This window comes from Neofelis nebulosa, chromosome 9, assembly GCF_028018385.1.
Source record: "Neofelis nebulosa isolate mNeoNeb1 chromosome 9, mNeoNeb1.pri, whole genome shotgun sequence".
Lineage (NCBI taxonomy): Eukaryota > Metazoa > Chordata > Mammalia > Carnivora > Felidae > Neofelis > Neofelis nebulosa.
In genome coordinates this window covers 113,671,517-113,693,485 of record NC_080790.1, presented here as the reverse complement: position 1 = coordinate 113,693,485, position 21,969 = coordinate 113,671,517, and the positions used below count along the sequence as shown (strand labels likewise).

Here is a 21,969-nt window from a genome sequence, read left to right as displayed (position 1 = left end):
AGGCTGGCCTTGACCCATACGCGCTGTGTGCATAAATGAATCTATACATGAATGGATAAATACGTGAGCGAATGTTCCAGGCCTGGGTGTCCACCATCACATGGAATTTGCACGATTTCCCTGTGTACCCAATTCCACTCTCCCCACTGTGCAGATGGGAGAAAGGGAGGCTCCAGGAGATCTCACAGGGTAAGGCAGGAATGTGTCCGATGCTAAAGGCCATTGGACATCCCTGACCTCAGGACCCACGAGAACCTCAGTTGAGCAGCTCCTTGTGAATCTAACACAGGGAAGTGACACATTTATCCTGGATGTGGCCTGGACCAGACTCCATTCTCCAAAGCACCGCTCCATCAAAAGATGCCCATGCCGTTGTTGCCAACACAATGCCGTTAGCTTTCTGAAGCATCTTTAAATGCAAGAGGTGAAGACTCACACAGACACCGGGGCGGGGGGTGGGGGTGGGGATCTGGAAAATGGGGTCAGTCCCCCCAGCCACCAAGACAAGCCATCCTGATGCTAGCTGTTCCCTTCCTCCCTGCAAAGGGCCACCTTTTACCTCGGCCATGGCTGTCATCTCTGGGGTGCCCAGTCAACTCTCTCCCTCAGCGTGGAAACTGCTTTCGCCGGGGACATGCAGAGATCTTGGGAACAATGCGATCTGCCTGTCTGGCTCCACTGGGACCTATCAGGTACCAGTGATAAAAGCTCTTGTCTTGGAGAGCTTTCCAGAAAGTTCCTTTGGTGCTTGACATAAGTGGAGGGGACACTCCCCCAGCAGTTTTGTGGTTGGTGTCAGGATGCCTCAGAGAGGCCTGGATGAGGGAGGCAGCTCATAGATGGAAGGTGCACCGGAGGTGGTGATTGGCTGTGCCACCTTGGATGAAATCCTTTCCCTCTCTGGGCTCTAATTTCCTCATGACTAAGATGGGGAGAATGCCGATCTGATATAGGAAGAGGTGATTCTGGATATGATTCTGCATAGGATCAGAATCTGAATTCAAGGGCCCTATGAATGCAGATTCAGGTATCCCCGAAGCCAGTTCCTATGAGTGGTGGCCCCCAGGAGATCCAGCCAGGGCCAGGGCCACACCAGCCATGCCCCCATAGGGCCCTTGGGCTGCCCAGTGTCCTTCCATTGGTCCCGTCTGCAGGACAGGACACGACACTGTGGGTCAGCATCGCTGTCAGGGGACTTTTAGAGGTCGGCGGGTCCTCTGTCCTTATTGTACAAATGGGAAACAGAGGCTCAGAGAGGGCCAGAGACTCTGCTCCAGGGACACAGCCAGGACAGCGAACCAGGGTCTGACAACCCCGGGCGGGACACAGCTGTGTCCTGGGCCAACCCGGGGATGAGATGGAGCCTGGGACCAGGCGTTGGGGGGAGGGGGGCCAGGAGGGGGGCAGAGATGGAGAGAAGGGAAATGGGAGTCAGAGAGATGGATGGTGGAAAAGCGATCGCTGGTTCTAGCCTGTCCAGTATCGCTGCTTCCGGAAACAGTGCCTGGAAACTGCTAGTCCACATGACTTGGGTGGCACTGACCCCAGCCCTGGTTCCAGGCCTGATTGGGTGCCCCAGGTCTGGTCAATCAGACTCACAGTGATAAGTACAAAGATGGGCACTAAAGGACCAGTCCTGGCTGGAGAAAATCATGCCCTTGCTGGAATCACGGGGACAGGGAAACTCTCTGTCTTAGGGATGCTCAGCTGGGAGGCCACCAGCCCAGGGCTGCTGGAGCCACCTGTCAGGAGAAAACCTGACTGAGAGTAAAGTCAACGTGGCAGGTGCAGGACTGAACGGTGAAGAGACATCATTCGAGCTCCTAGATCTAGCCCTGCCTGAATCCATCCCTAGACTTCCCGGTATGAGAGTCAATCCCTTCCTTAGGATAAGCTTTCTATCCCTTGTGCTGGAGAGTCCTGGCATGGAGGAGGGAGGAAGGTAGGAAGGAAGCATGACTACTTAAGAACAGGTATCTGAGGGTAACCTAAATCAGCCTGGCCTTTTTCAGAAAGCGAGTGTAGACGGCGATGTGGGCCTTCACCACCCCAGAGTCTGTCCGTGGGGCTCACAGCTTTGCCTCCACCCCGTCTCCAGCACACCTAGCCGCTAAGCTCAGCAGTACACAAATAAACGCCATGGATTCAGGAACACATGCTCACCTTGCCTGGGCCCGGAAGGAGCGGGGGCCCGCCCTAGGGGTGGATTTCCTCACCCCGTTTACCTCTCTGGGAACTAACGTTTATTAGGCACCTGCTCGTGCCAGGCTCTGTTACAAAGTTGACGTACATCCTTTCATCGCCTCCTTGCCACAGCCCAGCCAGGAGGGAGCTTCATCTCCGTTTCACAGACAAGATAACCGAGGCCTCGAGAGGCTGAGCCACTGGCCTCAAGTCCAAGAGCTGGAGCAGGTCCCTCCCACTCCAGAGCCCTGCCCACAGCGGATGTTAAACAAAAGCCTACCGAGCAAATGCGGTGTAAGGCCACGTGAGGCTTCTGAGCAGCACCCTGCCCGCCGTCCTTCCCCACCCTCGCCTGAAATGCCCCCCTTGGCAACCATATCCTTTGTTGTTTCTAAAGAGATGAGCTTGCATCTGTGCGGGGCTTGCTCAGGGGCTCGGCTGAGCGGGGACCCAAGGGCAGGGGGACAAGGTGGGTCTTCCACCACCCCAGCCCCATCCAGCAGAAGACCCTCTGAAGACAGAGCATACCCTTAAGGGAAGAGCAGGTTGGTCTGGGCTGGCCTGGGTGTTGGCCGAAGATGGCAGGACTATGATGGCCTCGTCAGAACTGAGGAGGGTGACACAGTGAGGGGGTGGGTGGCCCCTCTCTGACCCTGTCCTCCGAAGGAAGTTCACGAGGAGCCCCTGGTCTCCCGGACCCAGGCGAAGGCTTGCTCTGCCCCCCACCCCCACCTCCCGCAACCCCCTAGCTGCGGGTGGCAGCACTGTTGGATCAGGTGGGAGGAGAGGGTTAGGGTCTCAGCTTGGAGGCTGGAAGGATCTGGACCTGAAGATTGGGGTCCTGCTCGAGGCGGAGTGGACGGTCCCCAACAGCCCGTGAACGTGAGCTGAGGTGAGCGAGGGTGACAGGGAGTGCTGAGAGGGCAGCCTCCGGGCAGAAATCTGGCTTCTCAAGGACCAGACGGAGCCTGGCGGGACCCCGGCCCAGAGCACAGATCGGAAACTTCGTTCTAGACCCTTCTTGAGGGGTGGAGTGTGTCTTCTTTGACCCAAAGCTGCTTCCGGTTGTTTTTAAGGGCTGTTTGGGGCCATCGCTGTGGCTCTTGTAGCCAGAAAGAGTGGGTGCAGGTGGGGGTGCAGCGGTGGAGCTCGGGGTCTCCATCCTGTCACATTTGACCAACTTTTCCCAAGGGCATCTGCAGCCCCGAGAGATGCTCTGCGATCAACAGGGCCTGTTTTCAAATAAGGACATTTGGAGAAAGCTGCCCATTCTAACTCCTTCACAGGCAGTCAAAAGGCATATGACCACATTAAAGGCCCTGACAGGTCCTGCAGCTAAGAATGCCTGTTCACGTTGATTTAACTGGGTGTTTCCCTCCCTCACTTGACCCCAGGTACTTTTTGAGGGGCGCCTGAGATATTCTCTCTGGAACATATTCGAGGACATGCCAGCGGTAAAGGAATGCCCCTTAGATCTTCTGAAGCCCCCGAGAGGCCAGGTCTGGCCTTCAGATGCTGGGGCCTGGGAGAAGTGGACCGTACTCATATATTTCTTTGAGGACCGAACTTAAGTTTGCTCTCCGCTCATTCAGGGTATTGTGACCCTCAAGCTGGCAGGGGACCCCTGCCGGAGACAGAAGGGAAGAGGAAAGAGGGATACTATAGAGTCAGATCCCCCCCCCCCCCCCCCCCGCCACCCACCATCATGTCACAACTTGAGGAGAACAGGGAGGCAGCAGATCCTCTGCACTCCTGGGCAAGGAGGCCTGGCCCAGGGGGGGCCCGGGTGTCCAGGATCATACCCTGGCACTGTGTCCCGTGTTTGGATCCAGCTCGTTCAGGGAATACCGAGTCCCGGCTCTTCCTGTGGGTCCAGCGTCCGGGTGTCGCTGCTTATTAGACGCCCACGGGACGCACCATCATGCGGGTGGCCCGCAGCGAGTAGCTGGGGCCTTGGAAGTAGTGCCAGCGGATGCCGTTGAGCTTGCGCACGTGATGGTGAGCCGGGTAGTAGATACCATTGAGATTTGAGAGGCCGCAGGCATCAAACCACCATCCTGGTGGAGGGAGAGGAAGACGCTCTGGGGAGGTAGGGGCCAGCCAGGGGGCCGAGGGCAGCCCTCTACCCCGGGGACCCATCAGGGCTGCTGCCTCCTCCAGGGAGCCAGCTGGCAGGAGATGGACAGGGTGGGAGGGGCACCGGGATGGGAGGGAGAGTCCCGGACCTTCCGCTCAGCCCGTGGCCTCTGGGGGACGGCACCTTGATGGTCCCTGAGCTTGTGTCCGTCTCTCTGTGGGGCTCTGGTGCCTCTGTCTCTCCCTTTGGTCTCTGTTGCCCTGCCTTTTGGGGTCTGTCTCTCACACAATGTGTCCATCTGTCTTTCTGTGGTCTGCACATCGTCTCTCCATCTCTCCCTCTGGACTTCTGTTCCCGTGGGACTCTCTGTGTTCACTGCTCTGTGTCTCTATGTCCTGATGTCTCTCTTATCTCTGTCTCTGCGTCCCAGGAGATCTCTCCTCCTATCTCTGCCCCTCCTACTCACCCCATCTCCTGCTTTCTGACCTGTGTCCCCCACGCCCAGGAGCACTGCCTGAGCCAGGCCTTGGTGGGGAGCTGCCCCTCTTGTCCCTCTGCCCACGTCTCCCCATCTTGGTCCTGCTCAGCCTGGGGGGGGAGTGGGTTCTCAGGCCTGGGGTTGGGACCCCACCCCCCAGTCTCAGGCGAAAACTGGTGGTGCCTGTGTCAGGATGAGGCAAGACCCTGAGGGAACCTTGAGGACTTGGTGGGGGAAGGGGCGGATAGGGCACAGCCAGGCCCGCCCGGGGGTGGGGAGGAAATGGGGGTGTCCAGCCAAGTGAGCCTGTGGGTGAGCGGGGCTTGAGCCCACTGGCACCCACCTCCAGACAGCATCTGGGCACACTTGCAGAGGCAGTTGTCATTGTCTGCATCACGGGTGCTGAAGTTGGTGCCTTGCAGGACCAGGCTGCTCTGGCGCCCTGCTGAGCCGCTGTATCCGCTCAGAGAAAGCCTGGAGGCCACCGGGAGGTGGTGATGGGAGAGGGGTCCAGAGTGAGGATGGGGCTGGTTAAAGAACGACCTCCCCAGGAGGCTTGGTCCTAGGCGGGGGCACCTCTCCGGTTGTTCTGGGGTGAGGGGCGCCCCAGCCTAGGGTGCTTCGGCCATCCCTGCCCCTGGATTACCCTCCCTGCCTGCTGTCTCCCCGGGAACAGCACCCACTGTGGGCCAGGCCTCCCTCATCTCACCGACCCTGAGTCTCGGACAAGAGTGAGAGGGATCAAAATGACGAGAATGAAGGTGATGGCTAACGTTTTTTTGAACGTCTACTGTGCCCTGGGCATCGTTCCAAGCGCTTCATGTGGGTTAACTCATTCTTGCTCAGTCCTCGCAACACCCTATTGGTTCCAGTTTACAGACGAAGAAACAGAGCCCAAGAACCTGAGGAGCCTGCCCCAGGCCTCAGAACGGAAGAGGGTGAGAGCCAGATGCCAGCCCGGTGCATTTCCCTCGCCAGCTGACCGCCCTGCCACCTTCAGGAAGCCTTCCCTGACCACACCAGCCCACACGGCTCTGTGCCCCGGGGCAGCCCCAGCCCTGTGACTTGCACATCCGCAGCCCGCTGGGGAGGGTTTCTATTTCTCTGCCAGGCTGTGAGATCCTCTTGGGCATGTCCAGGCCTGCATGGTGATTACGACCATGAGCTCTGGGGGACAGAATGCCTAGGTTCGAATCCCCGCTCTGTCATTCTGCGGCGGCATGACCTTGGGCAGCCTGCGTCACCTGTCAGTTTCAGTTTCGTCATCTGCTAAAATGCTAATAACGGTAATATTAACAGTGGCGCCCTGGTCTGGTTATTGCGGTGCCATGACTTTGGCGTGTGATGAATGCAGAGCAGGGCGGGCATGCAGTAAATACTCAGCACGTTGAGGGCTGGCTGTCATGCGTCCCTGTGTTCCCAGCCCTTGGCATGTGGCTGGCAAGGGCTCCCGCTCAGCCTGGTTGGAGAGAGCGTTTCGTGCTTGTAGCACAGGCAACGCAGGTGGGGACCTGGTCTGAGGACGATGAAGAAGGTCCTACGGGTGGAGGAAAATGGACACCAGAGGCGGCCAGGGAAGCTCAGGGAAGCTCTGGTTCCCCCAGGGCAGGGCCTGGGAGATGCCCCCTTGTGGGATCAGGAGGAAATGTGGGGCTTGGGCACGCGGCCTGGCTCGGTCCCTGCACCTCCCACCATGGGCTCTGCCTGTCTGTGGTGAGGCAGGGGCATGGCCCTCGGGGCCAGATGCTCTAACCGTGAAGCTCTAACTGTGCCCTTAAACATGCAACCCAGGGCTCGCCTGACTGGTGTTGTAGCCTCCCCCACCCCGGAAAGAGGCCCATCTGGCCAGGGCTCTCGGGGGTGGGGACAGACAGGTTGGCCCATGGCTTCATATAGTCCCAGCTTCTCTTTGTGGCTATTATAGGCTCCCCTTGAGGCTTCAGCGATGTCAGTTCAAGGTCAGACTTGGGGCTCTGGCTGAGGTTCGGGGTGACATTCAGTCTGAGCTGGGTAGAGTCGGGGCTGGACAAAGCCGATGGGCCTCACGGGGGTTACTCCAGCAGCACTGGCCTCCCTACTGTCTCCAAGTCCTCAGCTCAGTCTCTGCCTCCCTTCCCCTCCCCCGTGGGCGCCAGAATGGGGATCTCGTGACCCCCGGGGAATTCTCAAGTCGGGGACCAGGATGCCCCACGTGACTCAGTGCTGAGACCCATCTCGAACATGTGCATGGCTCAAGCCTGGGGAACTCAAACACACAGGCCTCCGGGTATCCCCAAGTTAGGCACACAAGGTGTGTTTTCCACGTGTCTGTGGATCTGTGGGTGGGTCTGTGCATCTACAGTTGTGAGCGTTTGGATACCGTTGTGCGTGCCTGCGCGCATATGTGTGCGTGTGTTCTGAGTCTGTGTGTCAGTATCTATGGTGGAATCTGCCTTTGTGTCTGGAATTGCGCGTGTGTTACCTGTGAGGGCTTCTGCAAAGCACCGCTGCACGTGTCTGTGCTTGCTTGTGTAGCGATGCGCTTGTGTGAGTCTGTGCGCTCTGTAGGCCTACGTGTGTGCCCCAGAGGTGTGGCGAGCCCCTCCACATGTGCACGTATGTCTGTGCCCGCCCTTGCGTGTCTCTGTGTATCTCGCACTTGTAATCAGATCTGGGTGTGTGGGCACCTTTGGGGGGCATGTGCCTGTGCCTTGGCCGTGCCTCCTGCTTCCTCCCTCCCTGTGGGCCACTTTCTCTTGCAGGCTTACGCATGTGCCTTAGTCAGGCTCTAGAAGGCCCTCATTATTGTGTCTGACAAATAAGGGTGGCCTTCCCGCCCCTGATGCCTATGCTTCCCTGCCTCTGGGCTTCCCTGTGGGGATCCTCCCCACCTCAGCCGCCAGCTGACCCTACGGTGGGGGCACGGGGACCAGCATCTGTTCTGTCACTCTCCCTTTGGCTCTTCTCTGGCAGTTTCCACATCTCCCTCTGTTTTCTAGGATCTCCGTGCCGCCCCTCCCCCCCCCCCCCCGCTGCCCCCTTCGCTCCCCCCCAGACTCCCAAGCCTTTCCTGAAAGAGCAGGGACTCTTCCTTATGATCTTGAAAGAGACTTGCTCAGGTTTGGGGTATCCGTGGCCAGCTGGATGGAAGGAACCCCCTCTCTGCCTTTTTTCAAAACATCCCCACTGCCTGGGGGTGCCCTTCCTATTCTCTCTTTGTCTGGAGGATGCCCACCCTTTATAGGCATTACCTCCTCCAAGGAGTCCTCCCTGTTCGCACAAGCATCTCTATGCCCCTGTGTGTTCCCCACAGGCAGCTAGTGTCTTCCCAGGAGTGTGGGACTGCCTGTGGACATGCTCACCCCCAGACACACAGGACCCACGACTGTGAACGAAGCAACGGGGATAGGAACAGCAGTGAACTCACACAGAGCAGGCGAGCCAAGTGTGTGAACAGCTGCCTCGGGGTCAGCAGTTATATTCTTTGCTGAGCATTTACTAAGTACCAGGCACTGTGTTAATGCTCAGTGTGCAGTATCTCATTTGAGCTTCATAGCACTTTGAATAAGGTACGTACACCTAGGGCACCCATTTTACAGATGAGAAAGTGGAGGCATTTCTTCAGGATCACTGAGGGAGATAGGGATGGAGGCAGGACTTAAGCCTTGGCTTTAGTGGCTTGACTAGGAGTCGGCAGCGTGTTGTGGTTACTCCCTGGTCAGCTCGAGGAGTAGCGGGGAGAGGACCATCCAGCTTAGCCCTTGCCTCGCCCAGACCCAGGGCATGGTTCATTCAGCTCTGAACCTGGCTGTTTAAGGAGGACTATTATCAGATTGGGGTGGGTCCCGTAAGGAGGATGTCAGAACAACTTAGCTGAAGGATCCAGGGCGTCTAATAAGAAGAGAAAGGAGTGGGTGGAGCATAATATCGAAAAGCTCCCTGAGATGGAATTAGACCTAAAGTGCAGGAAGACGGAGAATCATCCGATTCCTTTGGAGGAAGTGACTCCCCTGTCAGTGGAGGCATCCCAGCCTGGCTGGCTGGTGGCTGGGGCATATGTGCTAGCATCACATGAAGCCCCAGGCAACAGGTGACGTCCTTTGCAGACTTGTGAGTGGGAGTCTATGATTTCAATCCTGTCCTGGTTCAAAGATAGCCAGGACCCAGTCGTATCTTCAAGAACCCTGAGTTTCTCAGAGAGGCAACATCATGTAGTAGAAACACCCTGGGTGTCAGTAGCAGAGAGACCTGAGTTCAAATCTAAGCTCTACTTAACTTGTAACTTGGGGCAGGATACTTAAGCTGTGTGCCTCAGTTTCCACATCAGTAAAGCAGGTGCGGCAATGCTTACCTCAGCGTGTTGTGGGAGGATTAAATGGAGTAATATGCCTGGAACAGAGTAGGTGCTCAGTAAGTGCTCATTTCTTTTCCGAAATAGAGCCAAGAACCGAGCCGAGGGAGGTGTGGGAGACCTTGATGATTTCACATTACGCTCATATTTAAGCCCATCCCGCAGTTAAGCAGCGGAAGTCCAGACAAGCCAGAACATTGACTTGCCCAAATTGACAAAGCGAGCTGGAACAGAGCCAGAAGGAGCTCAGGTTCCCTGATTCGTAGCCCAGGGACCTTTCTACCTTACCCCACGGCATGGGACAGGCTGGGCTCCCCGCTCTGGGCCTCAGGAATATGGCTGCCTCGGGGTGACTGACCTGAGAAGGCCCTTTCCTGCTCCTGGGATGGCAGCGTCAGCGACAGTCTCTCCACCCCACCCAGTGGCCGGGACGTGCTGAGTGTTAACCGGCCGCCTCCAGATCCCGTGACGTGCGCCCAAATGGGGGACAGATGGTAGGAACAGGAGACGCCCAGGGATTGACCCTTGGTGCGGACTCTACAGCCACTAGCCCGGGACCCCAGCCCGCCCACCAGCCTGGGCCCCGAGCCCACCTGTACAGCTGCCCCTCGCTGCCCAGCTGGAAATGCTCATACTGAGCGTAGGCCTCGTTGCCTTCCCAGTCTTGCAGCTCCACACGCAGGGAGTAGGCTGTGCGGCCGGTGAGCTGGTGCATCACCTCATTGCCCAGCCAGTGCTCCCCTGCCGGGTCGCCGAAGCCCTGTGGGGAGCGAAGGGTGGGGGTGGGCTTCATGCTGCGATGGGAGGCCATGCCCCTGGCCGAGGAGCTGGGCTGGGCCGGGCTCCAGGGCCACTTAATCCAAAACCACTTTGCCTAATGACCAAGTCCATAAAGTACAGTGTGGGCAGGCCTGGGGATGGGAGTTCTCCACCTCCTAGAGCAAAAAAAAAAAAAAAAAAAAAAAAAAAAGACCCAAGATTTTTGTAAAACTGGGTAAATTCTGTTAAAAATAACTGAAATCACATTTCTGTGGAGTTTCAGAACAGGCAAAATGAATCCGTCGTGCTAGAAGTCAGAATGGCAACTACCTTTTGGGGGAGTATTGACTGGGGCACGAGGAGGCACAGGGGGGCACCAGAGGGGCTTCTGTGGTGCTGGCAGTGCTGTATATCTAGCTTTGAATGGTGGGCACGTCGGTGAACACACAGGTAAAAACCCACTGAGTATCTTCCGCTTTTAAGATTTGTGCACTTAGCTGCATGTGTGTTGGACCGCAACAAAACATTAAAAGATTTTAATCGGGGGCATAAATTGTAGAGCGACCTTTGTTGGGTGGCATGGCAACTCCTGCAAAATTTCAACAACACAGAAATGCAAAGCTAAGCGCGTTAGTGTCCCACGGTGATGAGAAACCTGTCCTCGGCCCGAATAATAATTCAGCACCAAGGACAGGGGCACACCTAAACCCCACTCCCCACTTCGGTCCTGCCTCGCTGCCGATTAGTCTGTTAGTATTCAGTGCTCTTGTGTATTTCCGTGTCTGAGCATCCCCTTTCTTTTTTGCCATTTTAATACTTGTTTAAAACTCAATTGGCTCAAGGACACTCATATCTTAATTTGGTATTTATTTTTAAGTGCTGGTCAAATGAACAGTACGCAGCCACAACTAATGATATTGTTGCATTTCCACATACCTTCTTCTATTTCTTTTGCTTGTGGAAACTTTAAGAGCTTTTAAGCCAGCATGACAAAAGTCCTTTACTCAAAAGTTAATCTACAACTTGGAAGACACTAGGGCACTACTTCTCATCTTGTAAAATGCACTGGGTCTTTGAGCCAGCAATTCCACATTAAAGAATCTCTCCTGAAAATGTGATTATATATGTGTGCAAAGATAAGGACATTCATTTAAGCAACGCAGTCAGGGGTAGGCAGGGGAGACTACTTTTTTCTGTTCCATTTTTGTATTCTTAAAAAAAATTTTTTTAAAGCAATATGTATGTATAGTCTTTACACAAATAAAAAAAAATAAAGTTAAACTTTTATTTTTAGGATAGATGTCAGAACCTGCAAAAAGAAGGTTCAATTTCAGGTGACAGAGTTCTTGACAGTGAATGTGCACTAGGAAAATCTGTTTGAAGGTGGTTGGTTTTAGGTGGGTTGATTCCCCCCCCCCCCCGCCCGGGGAGGGTTGAAGGCAAACCAGTGCCCTGCCTACAACCCCCCTGCCCCAGTTTCAGGGCTGAAAAGCCCCTTCAGCAGTGTTACCTGTTTGTAATCTCTCCAGTTCCGCTGGAAATTCACACTGCCATTCTCACGGCGCTGGATGAGAGTCCATCCGCCTCCATTGGCCTCCATGTCACAGAACACCTGGAAGGAATTGGGTGGTAGTGGTGGTGGTTGTGGGTGGGGGAGTTGGAAGCCCTTGGAAGATGTCAGAAGCAGCTCTGGACCAGCCCCATTTTGATTTGGCTGACAGTTTCACAGAGCAACAGGTGAGCCTGGTGGTCAAGGGCATCAGAAATATCCAGGTTCACATTTCCCACTTAGTGTCATCATTTTTTCTAAAGTCGTGGACAAGTGATGTCCTCTCAGAGCCTTCCTTTCCTCGTTTGTAAAATGTAAGTGTTAAAACCTTAACCTCTTTGTGCCTCAGTTTCTCGCCTACAAGTTGGCTTGATGCAAGAACTATGTATAATGAGTCATCCAAAGAAAAGAGTCTGGGCATATTGGGAACTAAGTAAACGGAGGCTTTTCCCCCGCTATTATTGCGAGGTTGTGGTAAGGATTAAATGCTGACAGGTGTAACATGCTTGGCACACGGCGTAGACTCAGGAAATGTTATTACATTCAGCGGGCAAATGTTTTCTGAGCACCTGCTATATACCAAGCTCCAAAGTATGGGAGGTGCCAGTATGGATAAGACAGAAAGAGTCTTTCTCTCAAAGAGCTCACCATCCATCATAATCTCTTCTTTCAGCCTAATCTTTGTTTGTATTATTCTTCCAGCCAGTTCAGTACATGTTCAATGTTCAGTGAAGACACACTTGGTCCCTGGTCCCATACTAGGTGACAGAGACGCGTCAGAGATCAATCAACCCTCAGGGCTGGCTTGGTCTGGAGGATATGCCTGGCTGCTATGATGGGGCAGGCAGACTATTGGTTATGAACATTTGGGCAGCCACAAGAAGAGCTCCTAAGAAGGAGTCACTGGGCAACCCCGGAAGGCTTCTCAGAGGAGGTAGCATTGGAACAGGACTTTGGACGATGATGTGACAGGCAGACAAGTGGAAATGGCAGTGAAGGGAGCGGCTCTTAGAAAGTAGAAGCCTGCTCAGGGAGAGGCGACAGTGGCATTTGTTGTGGGAGTAGTGGAGGGTACAGTAAGGGAAACTGAGGTCCAGAGAGGAGAAGGGGCTTTCTCGAGGCAAGTGAGACTAAATTACGCTGAGGTCTGAGCCCAGCTCTTTTGCCTCACAGAATTTCACCATAGCTGAATTTCATATAGAATGAACCTAATTTCATATAGAATATTTACTTAAAAAGTAGTGTCCCTTAAAAAAAAACTTAAATACTTAGATGAAATGTATTTCAGAAGGAAATCTTATCAGTACCACAAGTTGAACATTAGTAACACTTGCTTTTAGTCAAATAATTGTAAAAATAAATGTAATGAAAACATGAAATTCTAGCTAGACATCGAGGGCCTGATCTCTTTGTTAAAAGAGGAGTTTAGCAGGTGTGTGTGAAGTGTTAAAGACGGCCTGGAAACAAACATATATAAATGTATATAATATATATATATATATATATATATATATATATATATATATTATAGGAAGTCAAAGAAAATTGAAAAGGGAATTAGGAAGTGCAAAGACTGACTACTTGTTCTCCATACTCTTTTACTTCTGGGTCTGGCTTCCAAACCCTGCCTCCTGATACCCACACTTCCCCTCGACCCCTCATCCATCTCATAAGTGGACCTCCAAAGCCCAGGGCAACATTCACTGAAGACACTCACTGGAGATGGTGGGGTCTCTATTGGCCCTGGTCCCTCATTTCCCACGTGCAGCAGAGCCCCCACACCTGCGTTCAACTGGACTATATGTAAATTAGAAATAAACCTCTTTGTGGGGCGCTTGGGTGACTCAGTCAGTTAAGCGCCCGACTTCCGCTCAGGTCATGATCTCACGGTTTGTGGGTTGGAGCCCCACCCCGGGCTCTGTGCGGACAGCTCAGAGCCTGGAGCCTGCTTCGGATTCTGTGTCTCCCTCTCTCTCTGCCCCTCCCCCACCCCTGCTCGCTCTCGCTCTCTCTCTCTCAAAAATAAACATTAAAAAAAATTTTTTTTAAACTAGAAATAAACTTCTTTGTGTTAAGCCCCTGGATTTTCAACGTTTGTTTGCTCTTTCAGCCAGCATTACCTTTTTTTTCCAATTAAAATTTTTTTTGATGTTTGTTTATTTTTGAGAGAGAGAGACAGAGAGAGAGAGAGGGACAGAGTGTGAACGGGGACGTGGCAGAGAGAGAGAGAGGGAGACACAGAGTCCGAAGCAGGCTCCAGGCTCCGAGCTGTCCGCACAGAGCCCGACGTGGGGCTTGAACTCAGAACTGTGAGATCGTGACCTGAGCTGAAGTCAGATGCTTATAACCAGCTGAGCCACCCAGGCGCCCCACAGCCAGCATGACCTTAACCAACACAGAACTGTTTTCTGCCATTCCAACTAAAAGCATCTCTGGAGAAGATGCAGAAGGATGTACTTCCAACTCTGGGAACTTCTGCTTTAACCCCCACATTCTGACCTCTGACTCCCTCGGAGGCTCCCGAAGGTAGGGTCATCCCACCTTCTCTGGTATCTCAGATGTCGGACAAGGCCTGAAGCTGACTGGGGTGGGGGGAGGCGGTGACCTGTCGGGGAGCCCCTTGGCTCAACACCCTCCGCTAACCTCAGCCCCCAGGGAGTCCCCTAACCTTCCTGGGCTCCGTCATATTGGCCACGTGGATGGTGTAGACGCCACTGGCGTTGGCCCCGAAGCGTTGGATCTCTGCACAGTCCTGGAACACCTGCTCAGCTGCCCTCACGGAGGCTGCAATGTGACAACGCAAAAGCAATTGGAGGTAAGCTAAGGAGAGAGGGAAGGGGCCAGGTGAGCCCTACTTCCTGCCGGGTTCCGGGTTGGGAGATGCTGGGGACAGGGAGAGGTATCAGACCTGAGAAAGTTTCCTAGAGGAGGGGAGCGAGCTGGGGTCTGGATAAGGAGCAGGATCACCTAGGAGAAGGGGAAAATGTTCCAGGCAGAGGGAACAGCGCGCGGGGGGGGCTCCAAGGTGGGAACAGTCCTGGCGTGTGCCGGGGATGGGGTGGTGTGGGAAAGTGGTGGAGGCCAGGGAGGCGAAATGACCCACACCATGAGACCAGAGCTGAGCCAGAGAGTGCTCTGGCTGTCTGACGAACTTGACGGGAGCAGGGCGAGGCTGGCACAGGGACGTTCAGAGAGGAACGAGAAATGCGGTTGAGTTTCAGCAGGCGCCAGGTCAGCCTCGGATGCCAGGGTGAGGAAGGAACCCAGACTGTGCGGAGGAAGAGGGCTCCGGCTAAAGCGTGGAACGGAGACTGCAGGGGATAAGACTCAAACCAGGGAGGCTGCAGACGAGGCTGCTAGGGTCTTCCGGGAGAGGTAACTGGGGTTGGGACCCCGGTGAGGCACGTCCCCCTCAACCGAGGGCTAAGGGAAAGGTAACTGGGTCAAGGGCACATAGCTGGGGGCATGGGCAGAGCCTTCCCCGTCTCTAGGTCTTACGAAGGAGTCCTTAGAGCGCCCTTTGGTAGGAGGCGCAACCCCACGGTGCCCTTCCCTGGTGACAGCAGGGCAGGGGCACGGGGCGTTTGGGCAAAGGGTGCCTGAGCCCAGGCGCCCAGCACAACCTCCTACCCAGCCTGGCGAGCAGACACGGGATCACAGCTGGAGACCGGGTTAGCGGTGAGCCTGCGGGCAGAGGCGCCGGGCCCGGGCCTGAATCTGGGGCTGAGCTCCAACAGACCCACACGTGGGACTAATTTAGGCAGTGTCACTGCCCGGGCTATGGCACAAGCCAGTGATGCGTTCGGGTCCCTCCACATCTCATGGTTTGGAAGGACTCCACTTCTGCCCATGGCTTCCTTGGGGCCTCACATCCCTCAAACCCAGCAGGGCCTGCCCCACTTAGAGCCCTGGTGCCATCCCCTGGCCCTAAATCGCTGCCAGCCTTAGTGCCTGGAACACGTCACTCCGGCTGGATTCCTTGTGCCTTAAAGGCTTCCCGGCCTCCTGCCGTGCTGGTCCTGCAAGGAGTAGAAACACGTTCCTCCGTCTCTCCCTCCCACCCAGCCGTTCTCCACTGCCCGGTTCCAACTGAGCTTCCTAAAACATAGTCCCGCTGGGTGTAAAAACCTTCCCACGGCTCCTGACTGTCCTCAGGTTGGTGTTCTTTCTCCTCAGCCCTGCCTTTTAGGTCTTCTGTGGTCCGGAAATGTCAGCTGCATTGCTGGCACACAGTGGGTGCTCAGTTAGGGTTCTGCTGACTGAGTGACTCAAGCTGAAACCAGCAGGGTCTCGGCCACCCCAAGCGGGCCCCCTCAGAAGGAGTCAGTGAGAACCGACCCCGGCCTTGATCTCCCCTCTCAGCAGCCAGGGCCAGAGATGCCTCCTCACTTCTGTGGGGCTCTCCTGGGTTTAGGGAAGAGGGCAACAGGGCGAGAGGAGGCCTTGGGGAACACTGAGTCCAATCTCTCCACTCTACAGATAGGGAAACTGAGGCTGGGGGAAGGGTGGGGCAAGCCGAAGCAAGTGAGGGTGTCGGGTGGATCCTGGAACCCAAACTTACGCGTCTGGGCTGGGGGAATCCTTATTATTGTTATCACTTTCACAAATAGATGGCGAAACTGAGGCCAAGAGAGGGACATGCCCAAGGTCACTCATGGAGTTAGGGGGTGGCGTCTGCCTTGGCTCCTCCTAGGACTCTCGTGCTCCTCGTTGTTAGTCTTCGTTGTCATTTCTATCTCCCAGGTGCCGGGAGAGGGGACGGGCCTTGCCCGCAGTGGCTTCCAGCGAAGCGGGAGGGTAAGCAGGATCTCCCTCCCCTCCCCTGCCCTCCTCCCGCACCGCACCAGGCGCCCCCTCGCTCACCCGGGCCCTGGGCCACGACGCGCACCAGGCGCTGCACGGACTCCAGCAGTTGGCGCTGTTGGCGCTGCAGGAGGCTCGAGTTGCTGCTGGCGGCGCGCAGGCTGCGCTCCAGGCCCGCGAGGGCGCCGCTCTGGCGGCCCAGCAGCCGCCGCAGCCGCTCCTTCTCGCCGCGGAGAGAAGCCAGCTCCGCCTGCTGTTGCGTCTCCAGGGCCTGCACCCTCGTCTCCAGCGCGCTGCGGGGCGGGGGCGCACGCGCGTCAGCCCGCTGTCCCCGCCACGAGGTCACACTCGAGGGCTCGTCCCCGGGGCCCCGGGGGCGGGGGGCACTCCCCTAACAGATCGGTAAGGAGGCTCAGAGAGGTGGGGCGCCTGCCCAGAGTTACACAGCCCCGGGGAGGTGGGGGGGGGGCGTGCCCCCCCGCAGCAGAGAGCGAGGAGGGGAGGAAAGAGAGACCGGAGACCTGGCTCTGGAAGAAGATGGATGGATCGGGGTCCAGAGAAGAAAGGGGTGGTGGTGGCGGGGGCGCCTGGGTGACTCAGTCCTTAAGCCCCTGACTCTTGATCTCTGCTCAGGTCACGATCACCGGGTTCCTGGGATCCAGCCCCTCGTGGAGCTCTGCACTGCGCTGGAGCCTGCTTGGGATTCCCTCTCTCTCCCTGTCTGTCTGCCCCTCCCCTGCTCTCTCTCTCTCAAAATAAATAAATACGAAATAAAATTGAAATAAAGAGAGAGAGAGAGAGAGGTGGGGGTGGAAGGAAGTGCCAGGAATGATAGCTTTGATATCAAAGCTTTTGATATCAATGCCAGCCTTGATAAGGATGTCCTTATCAAGTCCACAGTATGCCTGCCCTTTGACCTAGCAGTCCGCTCCCAGGAGGTAACCTCTAGGGAGCATGGGCAGGAGTGCCCCTTGGGGGATCGGTTATAATAGAGAAAAACGAAGGGCCTGAATGCCCAGCAGCCAGGGCCGGCTGGGCCTGTGCTGTCTCCGTCCCTGGAAATGCTCTGGAGGCAGAGCGCATCTGGGCGGAATTGGAAAGATGCCCAGGATCTGAGCGGGACTGCGCTCTGGACACGAGTGCCTCTCGTCCAGCCCCACGTGTGGGTGACCAAACAGAGGAAGGAAAAAGGTATTGCTGTAAATGCAGAGGGAGACCCGTGAACTTATAGGAAAAGGCTTAGAGAGGCACGTGGAAGGACACGGTGGTGCCTGTGTTTGCAGAGAAAGTGAAAGAAAATCCACGAAGCGTCGTTACTCCTGCCGAGCGGGCGAGCTAGCTGGAGCGGATGGTGATGGAGAGGAGGAAGAGAGGAGGCGGGTGGAGGGAACCGACTTTCCCTTTCATTTTATACGGGTCTCTATTGTCTGGCGATATAATAAGCGTGGAGCATTTTTGGCACGGGTTTAAAAAAAAAAGAAGAGTTTTAAAAAAATAAAAACGCTTTTGACTCAACTTTTCCACTTCCGGCATTTTCGCCTGCAGGCTGGCTCACGTGTGTGTGTGCAGCGAGGTACGGGGACATTATTCACCGCCTCACGTTGAAGAGTAGAGAAAGACAGGAAACAACAACCTTACTGCCCATTCGCTGGGGACGCGGGAAAATTAGGGTGGGCACAGCCATGGGGTGGAACGTTATCCAGTTGGAGAAAAGACCGAGCAACATGCAATGAGGGAACGGTTTCCAGGATACTTGGAAAAAAGAGCTGGACGCTCCATTTGGGATCAAGAAGGATAAAAAAAGGGATATATTTGTTTACATATCCATAAGAACCCCCCGAACGTCAGCTTACAGAATGTCCGCTGGGGGACAGGGATTTCTGTCTGGTGTTCACCTCTGTACCCCCCAGTGTCTCGAACAGTGTCTCACATGTGGTGAGAGCTCAAAAAATGACTGGTGATTGAATGAATGAAAGGATGCACACACACACACACACACACACACACACACACAAAGCCAGGGAGAGCGGTTACCTCTGCCGTGGGTGGGTGGCTGGCTAAGGGATGGGGATAGGAGGGAGACGTTCTCCTATCTGTAAGGTTACGCCAACCCATTCTCCAGACTAGCACAATGAGTCTAGCCGAGGCAGAAGGAATTCCCCCCCCCGCCGAACCCCAAAGTATGCCATAGGAAGAGAAAAAAAACGGGGGCACACTCGGGTTCTAGAAATTTAGCTGTCTCCATGGGCCAATAGCATATTGGTGATATCCTCCCTCTACAAGGATTTCTAGACAGTGCCCATTCGGACTGTCCCAGTCCCTGGCCTGCCCCACCTTGGAGTGGCAGAGTAGGAAGACAAACTAGCATTAGCTGTACGCAGATCAGAGAGACCCGGATGAACCTTAGGTCCTTATTGTGACCGGCGTGCGAGCAACTGTAACAGTGTAACATCTCCCCCTGTACAGAAGCAGGTGGCTGCGTCAGTGTGTGGGTTTTGCCTCCTCCAGCACCCTGACCTTGACAGTTTTTCTCCACTCAGCTCGAAACCAAGATGAAATCAGCCTCAGATGCCAGTTTCTCTGCCTAAGGAAGGAAGGAAGAAAGGAAGGGAGAAGGAAAGGAAAAAAAGGAAGGAACGGAGAAAGAATCAGGGTGTCCTGAGCCCCCAGGGAAATGCCCGTCTCCCGTCTCCACCCAGGGGTGCCTGCTGGGCCCCCAGCCCAACCTCAGCCCAGCCCCAGGGCCCAGCTTTTCTCCCAGCTTCAGTCTGGACTCCAACCCTGGTTTCCGTCCTTACCCCAGCTCTGGCTCCAGCTTGAGCCGCCCAAGTGTTCCCTCATGTCAGTCCTAACCCCGGGGCCCCAGCTCTGGCCCCTGCCCCTGTCCAAGGTACTAGCCCAAGTCCAGCTTCCAACCCCGGCCCCCGCCCGGGCCCCGGCCCCGGCGCCCACCCTGGGTCCCAACCCCACGTGGGTTCCGGGCTGGCCCTCGCCCCCCAGCCCCGTCCCCGGCCCCGTGCCAGGATGCTGGTGCCCACTTGTTGCGGCCCTGCAGCCGGTGCAGCTCATGACCCTGCAGTAGCAGCTGTTTCTCCAGCTTGTTGGTGGACAGCGAAGTCTCCAGGAGCTGGATCTCCATTCGCGACGTCTGGTTCAGGACCTGTCCCGGCAAACAGGAAGGGGTAGGGGGCTACGCGAGCCCTGCGGGAACACGCCTCGGCCGCCGTCCACCTGCCCGGGGGCTCTGCCATTCCAGAAACTCGCTGACCTATTTCTATCCTCCCTGCAGTTAGTTTCTACGGTCGCTCACTCGCTCACTCACAGGCCCTGAGTTTATGATCTGCCTTCTGAGTTTGCTCTTCCCCATCACTGCACATGACAGTTCCGTTCTTCTGGCTGCTCAGGCCCCAGGAGGAGTCGCCCTTGAGCACCCCCTCCCCACCCCAATCTAATCTATTACCAAGTCCTGTCAGATCCACCTTCCAGATGGCCATCTGACCATTCCCTGCCCCTCCACGGCCCCCACTCCGGTCTTGGCCTTTGTCGTCTCTCACCCTGCGTCTTGTGCCAACCTCCTCACGGGGCTCCCTGTTCCCACCCACGTCCCATAGTGTCCTTTCTCTGCTGAGCAGCCCAAGGCAGCCTTTTAAAAATGCGACCCACCTGCTCCGAATCTTCCTGTGGCTCCCACAGCACACAGTGGAACAGTCCCAGTCCTCGCCATGGCCTTCAGTGCCCCGCGATGTTGTCTGCCCCCGGTGCCTCTCTCTGAACCCTTGCCCACCCCTCTCCCCCCTGGTCGTTCCAGCCACACTGACCACCCTGATGTTCCTGGAGCTTGCCGGCCCAGTCCCCCCACTGGGCCTTCTCTGAGTAAGCCTGGCTCCCATCCTACCTTCTCCGCAGGGCCTTCCTGGCTTCACCGTCTAAACTCGCAAGCCATCCCTGCACCCTAGCGCGCCCTCCCTCTCTCCTGCCCAGGCTGTTTTCTCCTGGACACGGTCACCCCCTGACACGTGCAAGTTATTCTTCCTGTTCATTTCCCTGGTGGTCATTGGAAAGGGAGGTCCACAAGGGTCGGGATGCATGCCTGTTTCATTTACTGCTATAACCCGGAACCGGGCATCTCCAACAGTGCCTGCGCATAGTAGGGATTCAACGGACACATGCCTATTTGTCATTCGATCTTTTTATCCATTCACTTACTCGCTCTCCCGTTTATGTGTTTGCTCCCTCCCTCCCCCTCCCGTTTATGTGTTTGATCCCTCCCTCCCCTTCCGTGGCTCTTGAGGTTGAGTGAATTGTTTATTAGCCATCTCTCCCCAGGAGCCCTCTGAGCCCCCTGAGGGCTCATCCCAGTGCCCAGCGCAGACCTGGAGTGTCCCTGGAGTCACAGAGGCAGAAGCACCACACCCGGTGTCTGCCCCCAGGGCTCGTGGCCTGGTGCTCAGAGTGTTTTGTAACCGGCTCATCAGGGAAGGGGCCCAGGGTGCTACAGGCCCAGAGGAGGCCCAGACCTGAGCCAGGGATAGAGTCCGAGGCAAGATGACCTGGGCTGTGAGCCGGCCCGGCTGGCCACAGCCTCCTCCCTCCCCCTCCCCCCACGCCACCTGCTCGCCCTCCATACCTGAGCCTCCACATCAGTCAGCTTGCGGGTCTGGGCCGTGGTCTGGTTCAAGAGGCTGGTGCCTAGCTCCAGCATGGTGGCCGTCTGGTTCTGGACCATGTGCTGTTGGACCTGTGCCAGCTCTGACCTCAAGTTCATCTGGATGTACCTTTCTAGCTGTGGGGAGACCGTGGGCCAGGGTCATGGGTAAGGGCTGGAGGAAGGCTCCTGTCCCTTCCTGCGTCTCCATGAAGGGCAAAGAGCAACCAGGGGAGGCCTCTCTGCCAGGCCGGGCCACCCTAACCTCTCACCTGGACCATCCCAGTAGCTTCCTCCCTGGCCTCTCTGCCTCCATCCTGGTCCCATGCACAAGCCATCCTCTACTCAGCAGCCAGAGGGATCTTGTTAAACCTAAGTCAAATCCAATTCCTCCTCTGCTAGAAAGAAACCCTCCCAGAATTCCTATCTTAGAGGAAAAGTCAAAGTCCTCCCTATGACTTCAGTTTCCTCCATGATCCAGCCTTCTGTTCCCGCTCTGATTTCGTCTCCCAGTCCTCTCCCTCACTCTGTTCCAGATCACTGGCCTCTGTGACATCCCTCCAACACAGCAAGCATACCCCTGCCTCAGGGCCTTTGCACATGCTGTTCCCTCTGCCTGGAAACTCCCTCCATCTCATCCCCATCTACATGCCTCACTCCCTCGTGTCATTTCAGGTCTCTTCCTACCACTATGACTCCCTGACTTTGTATTACATATTTATCTGTCAATCGTCTGCTTTACCCTTGGAATGTCAATTCCATGAAGCTGGAGACTTGGTCTTCCTCAACCATTATCTCTGTGTCTAGCACAATGCTTAGCGCACAGTAGGCGCTCAATAAATATGTGTTCAATGAATTGGTAGAAAAAGGGGAGCTACAAGGGTCAGAGAATAGCCCCCAATGTCATGCCCATTACCCAGCCATCAGGGAGTGGGGATGTATCCTTCCCTGCAGGAGAGTTTGCAGGTCTATCCATCAAGCTGGACTTTTCTATTTTCTGCTCCCCTCCATCTGCCAAATGGGCTGAACCGGACAGTCTCCAAGGGTTCTCTCAGCTAGGATGTTCTGGGATCCCACGGGCTAATCTCTTTCCCAAGAGCAGTTGAAGCTGGTCTGGCATGAGACCAGGATCAAGTTGCAAAGG

The 21,969-nt window shown here is 55.7% G+C and overlaps 1 protein-coding gene across 2 annotated transcripts in view; it reads right to left on the bottom strand.

The window, feature by feature from the left end:
* Positions 1-2,220: 2,220 nt before the first annotated feature.
* Positions 2,221-21,969, bottom strand: part of ANGPT4 (angiopoietin 4) — a 42,277-nt gene continuing 22,528 nt past the window's right edge. The window contains exons 2-9 of one of the 2 annotated variants that reach the window (XM_058685159.1): positions 20,808-20,963; positions 19,219-19,340; positions 16,241-16,473; positions 14,046-14,161; positions 11,339-11,440; positions 9,663-9,829; positions 5,083-5,213; positions 2,221-4,241 (exon numbers count right to left, since the gene is read on the bottom strand). In XM_058685159.1, the coding sequence (XP_058541142.1) occupies positions 4,081-4,241; positions 5,083-5,213; positions 9,663-9,829; positions 11,339-11,440; positions 14,046-14,161; positions 16,241-16,473; positions 19,219-19,340; positions 20,808-20,963 (1,188 nt within the window). In that variant the 3' untranslated portion in view covers positions 2,221-4,080. The remainder of the gene's footprint in view (positions 4,242-5,082; positions 5,214-9,662; positions 9,830-11,338; positions 11,441-14,045; positions 14,162-16,240; positions 16,474-19,218; positions 19,341-20,807; positions 20,964-21,969) is intronic. The other variant, XM_058685160.1, reaches the window with a different exon arrangement.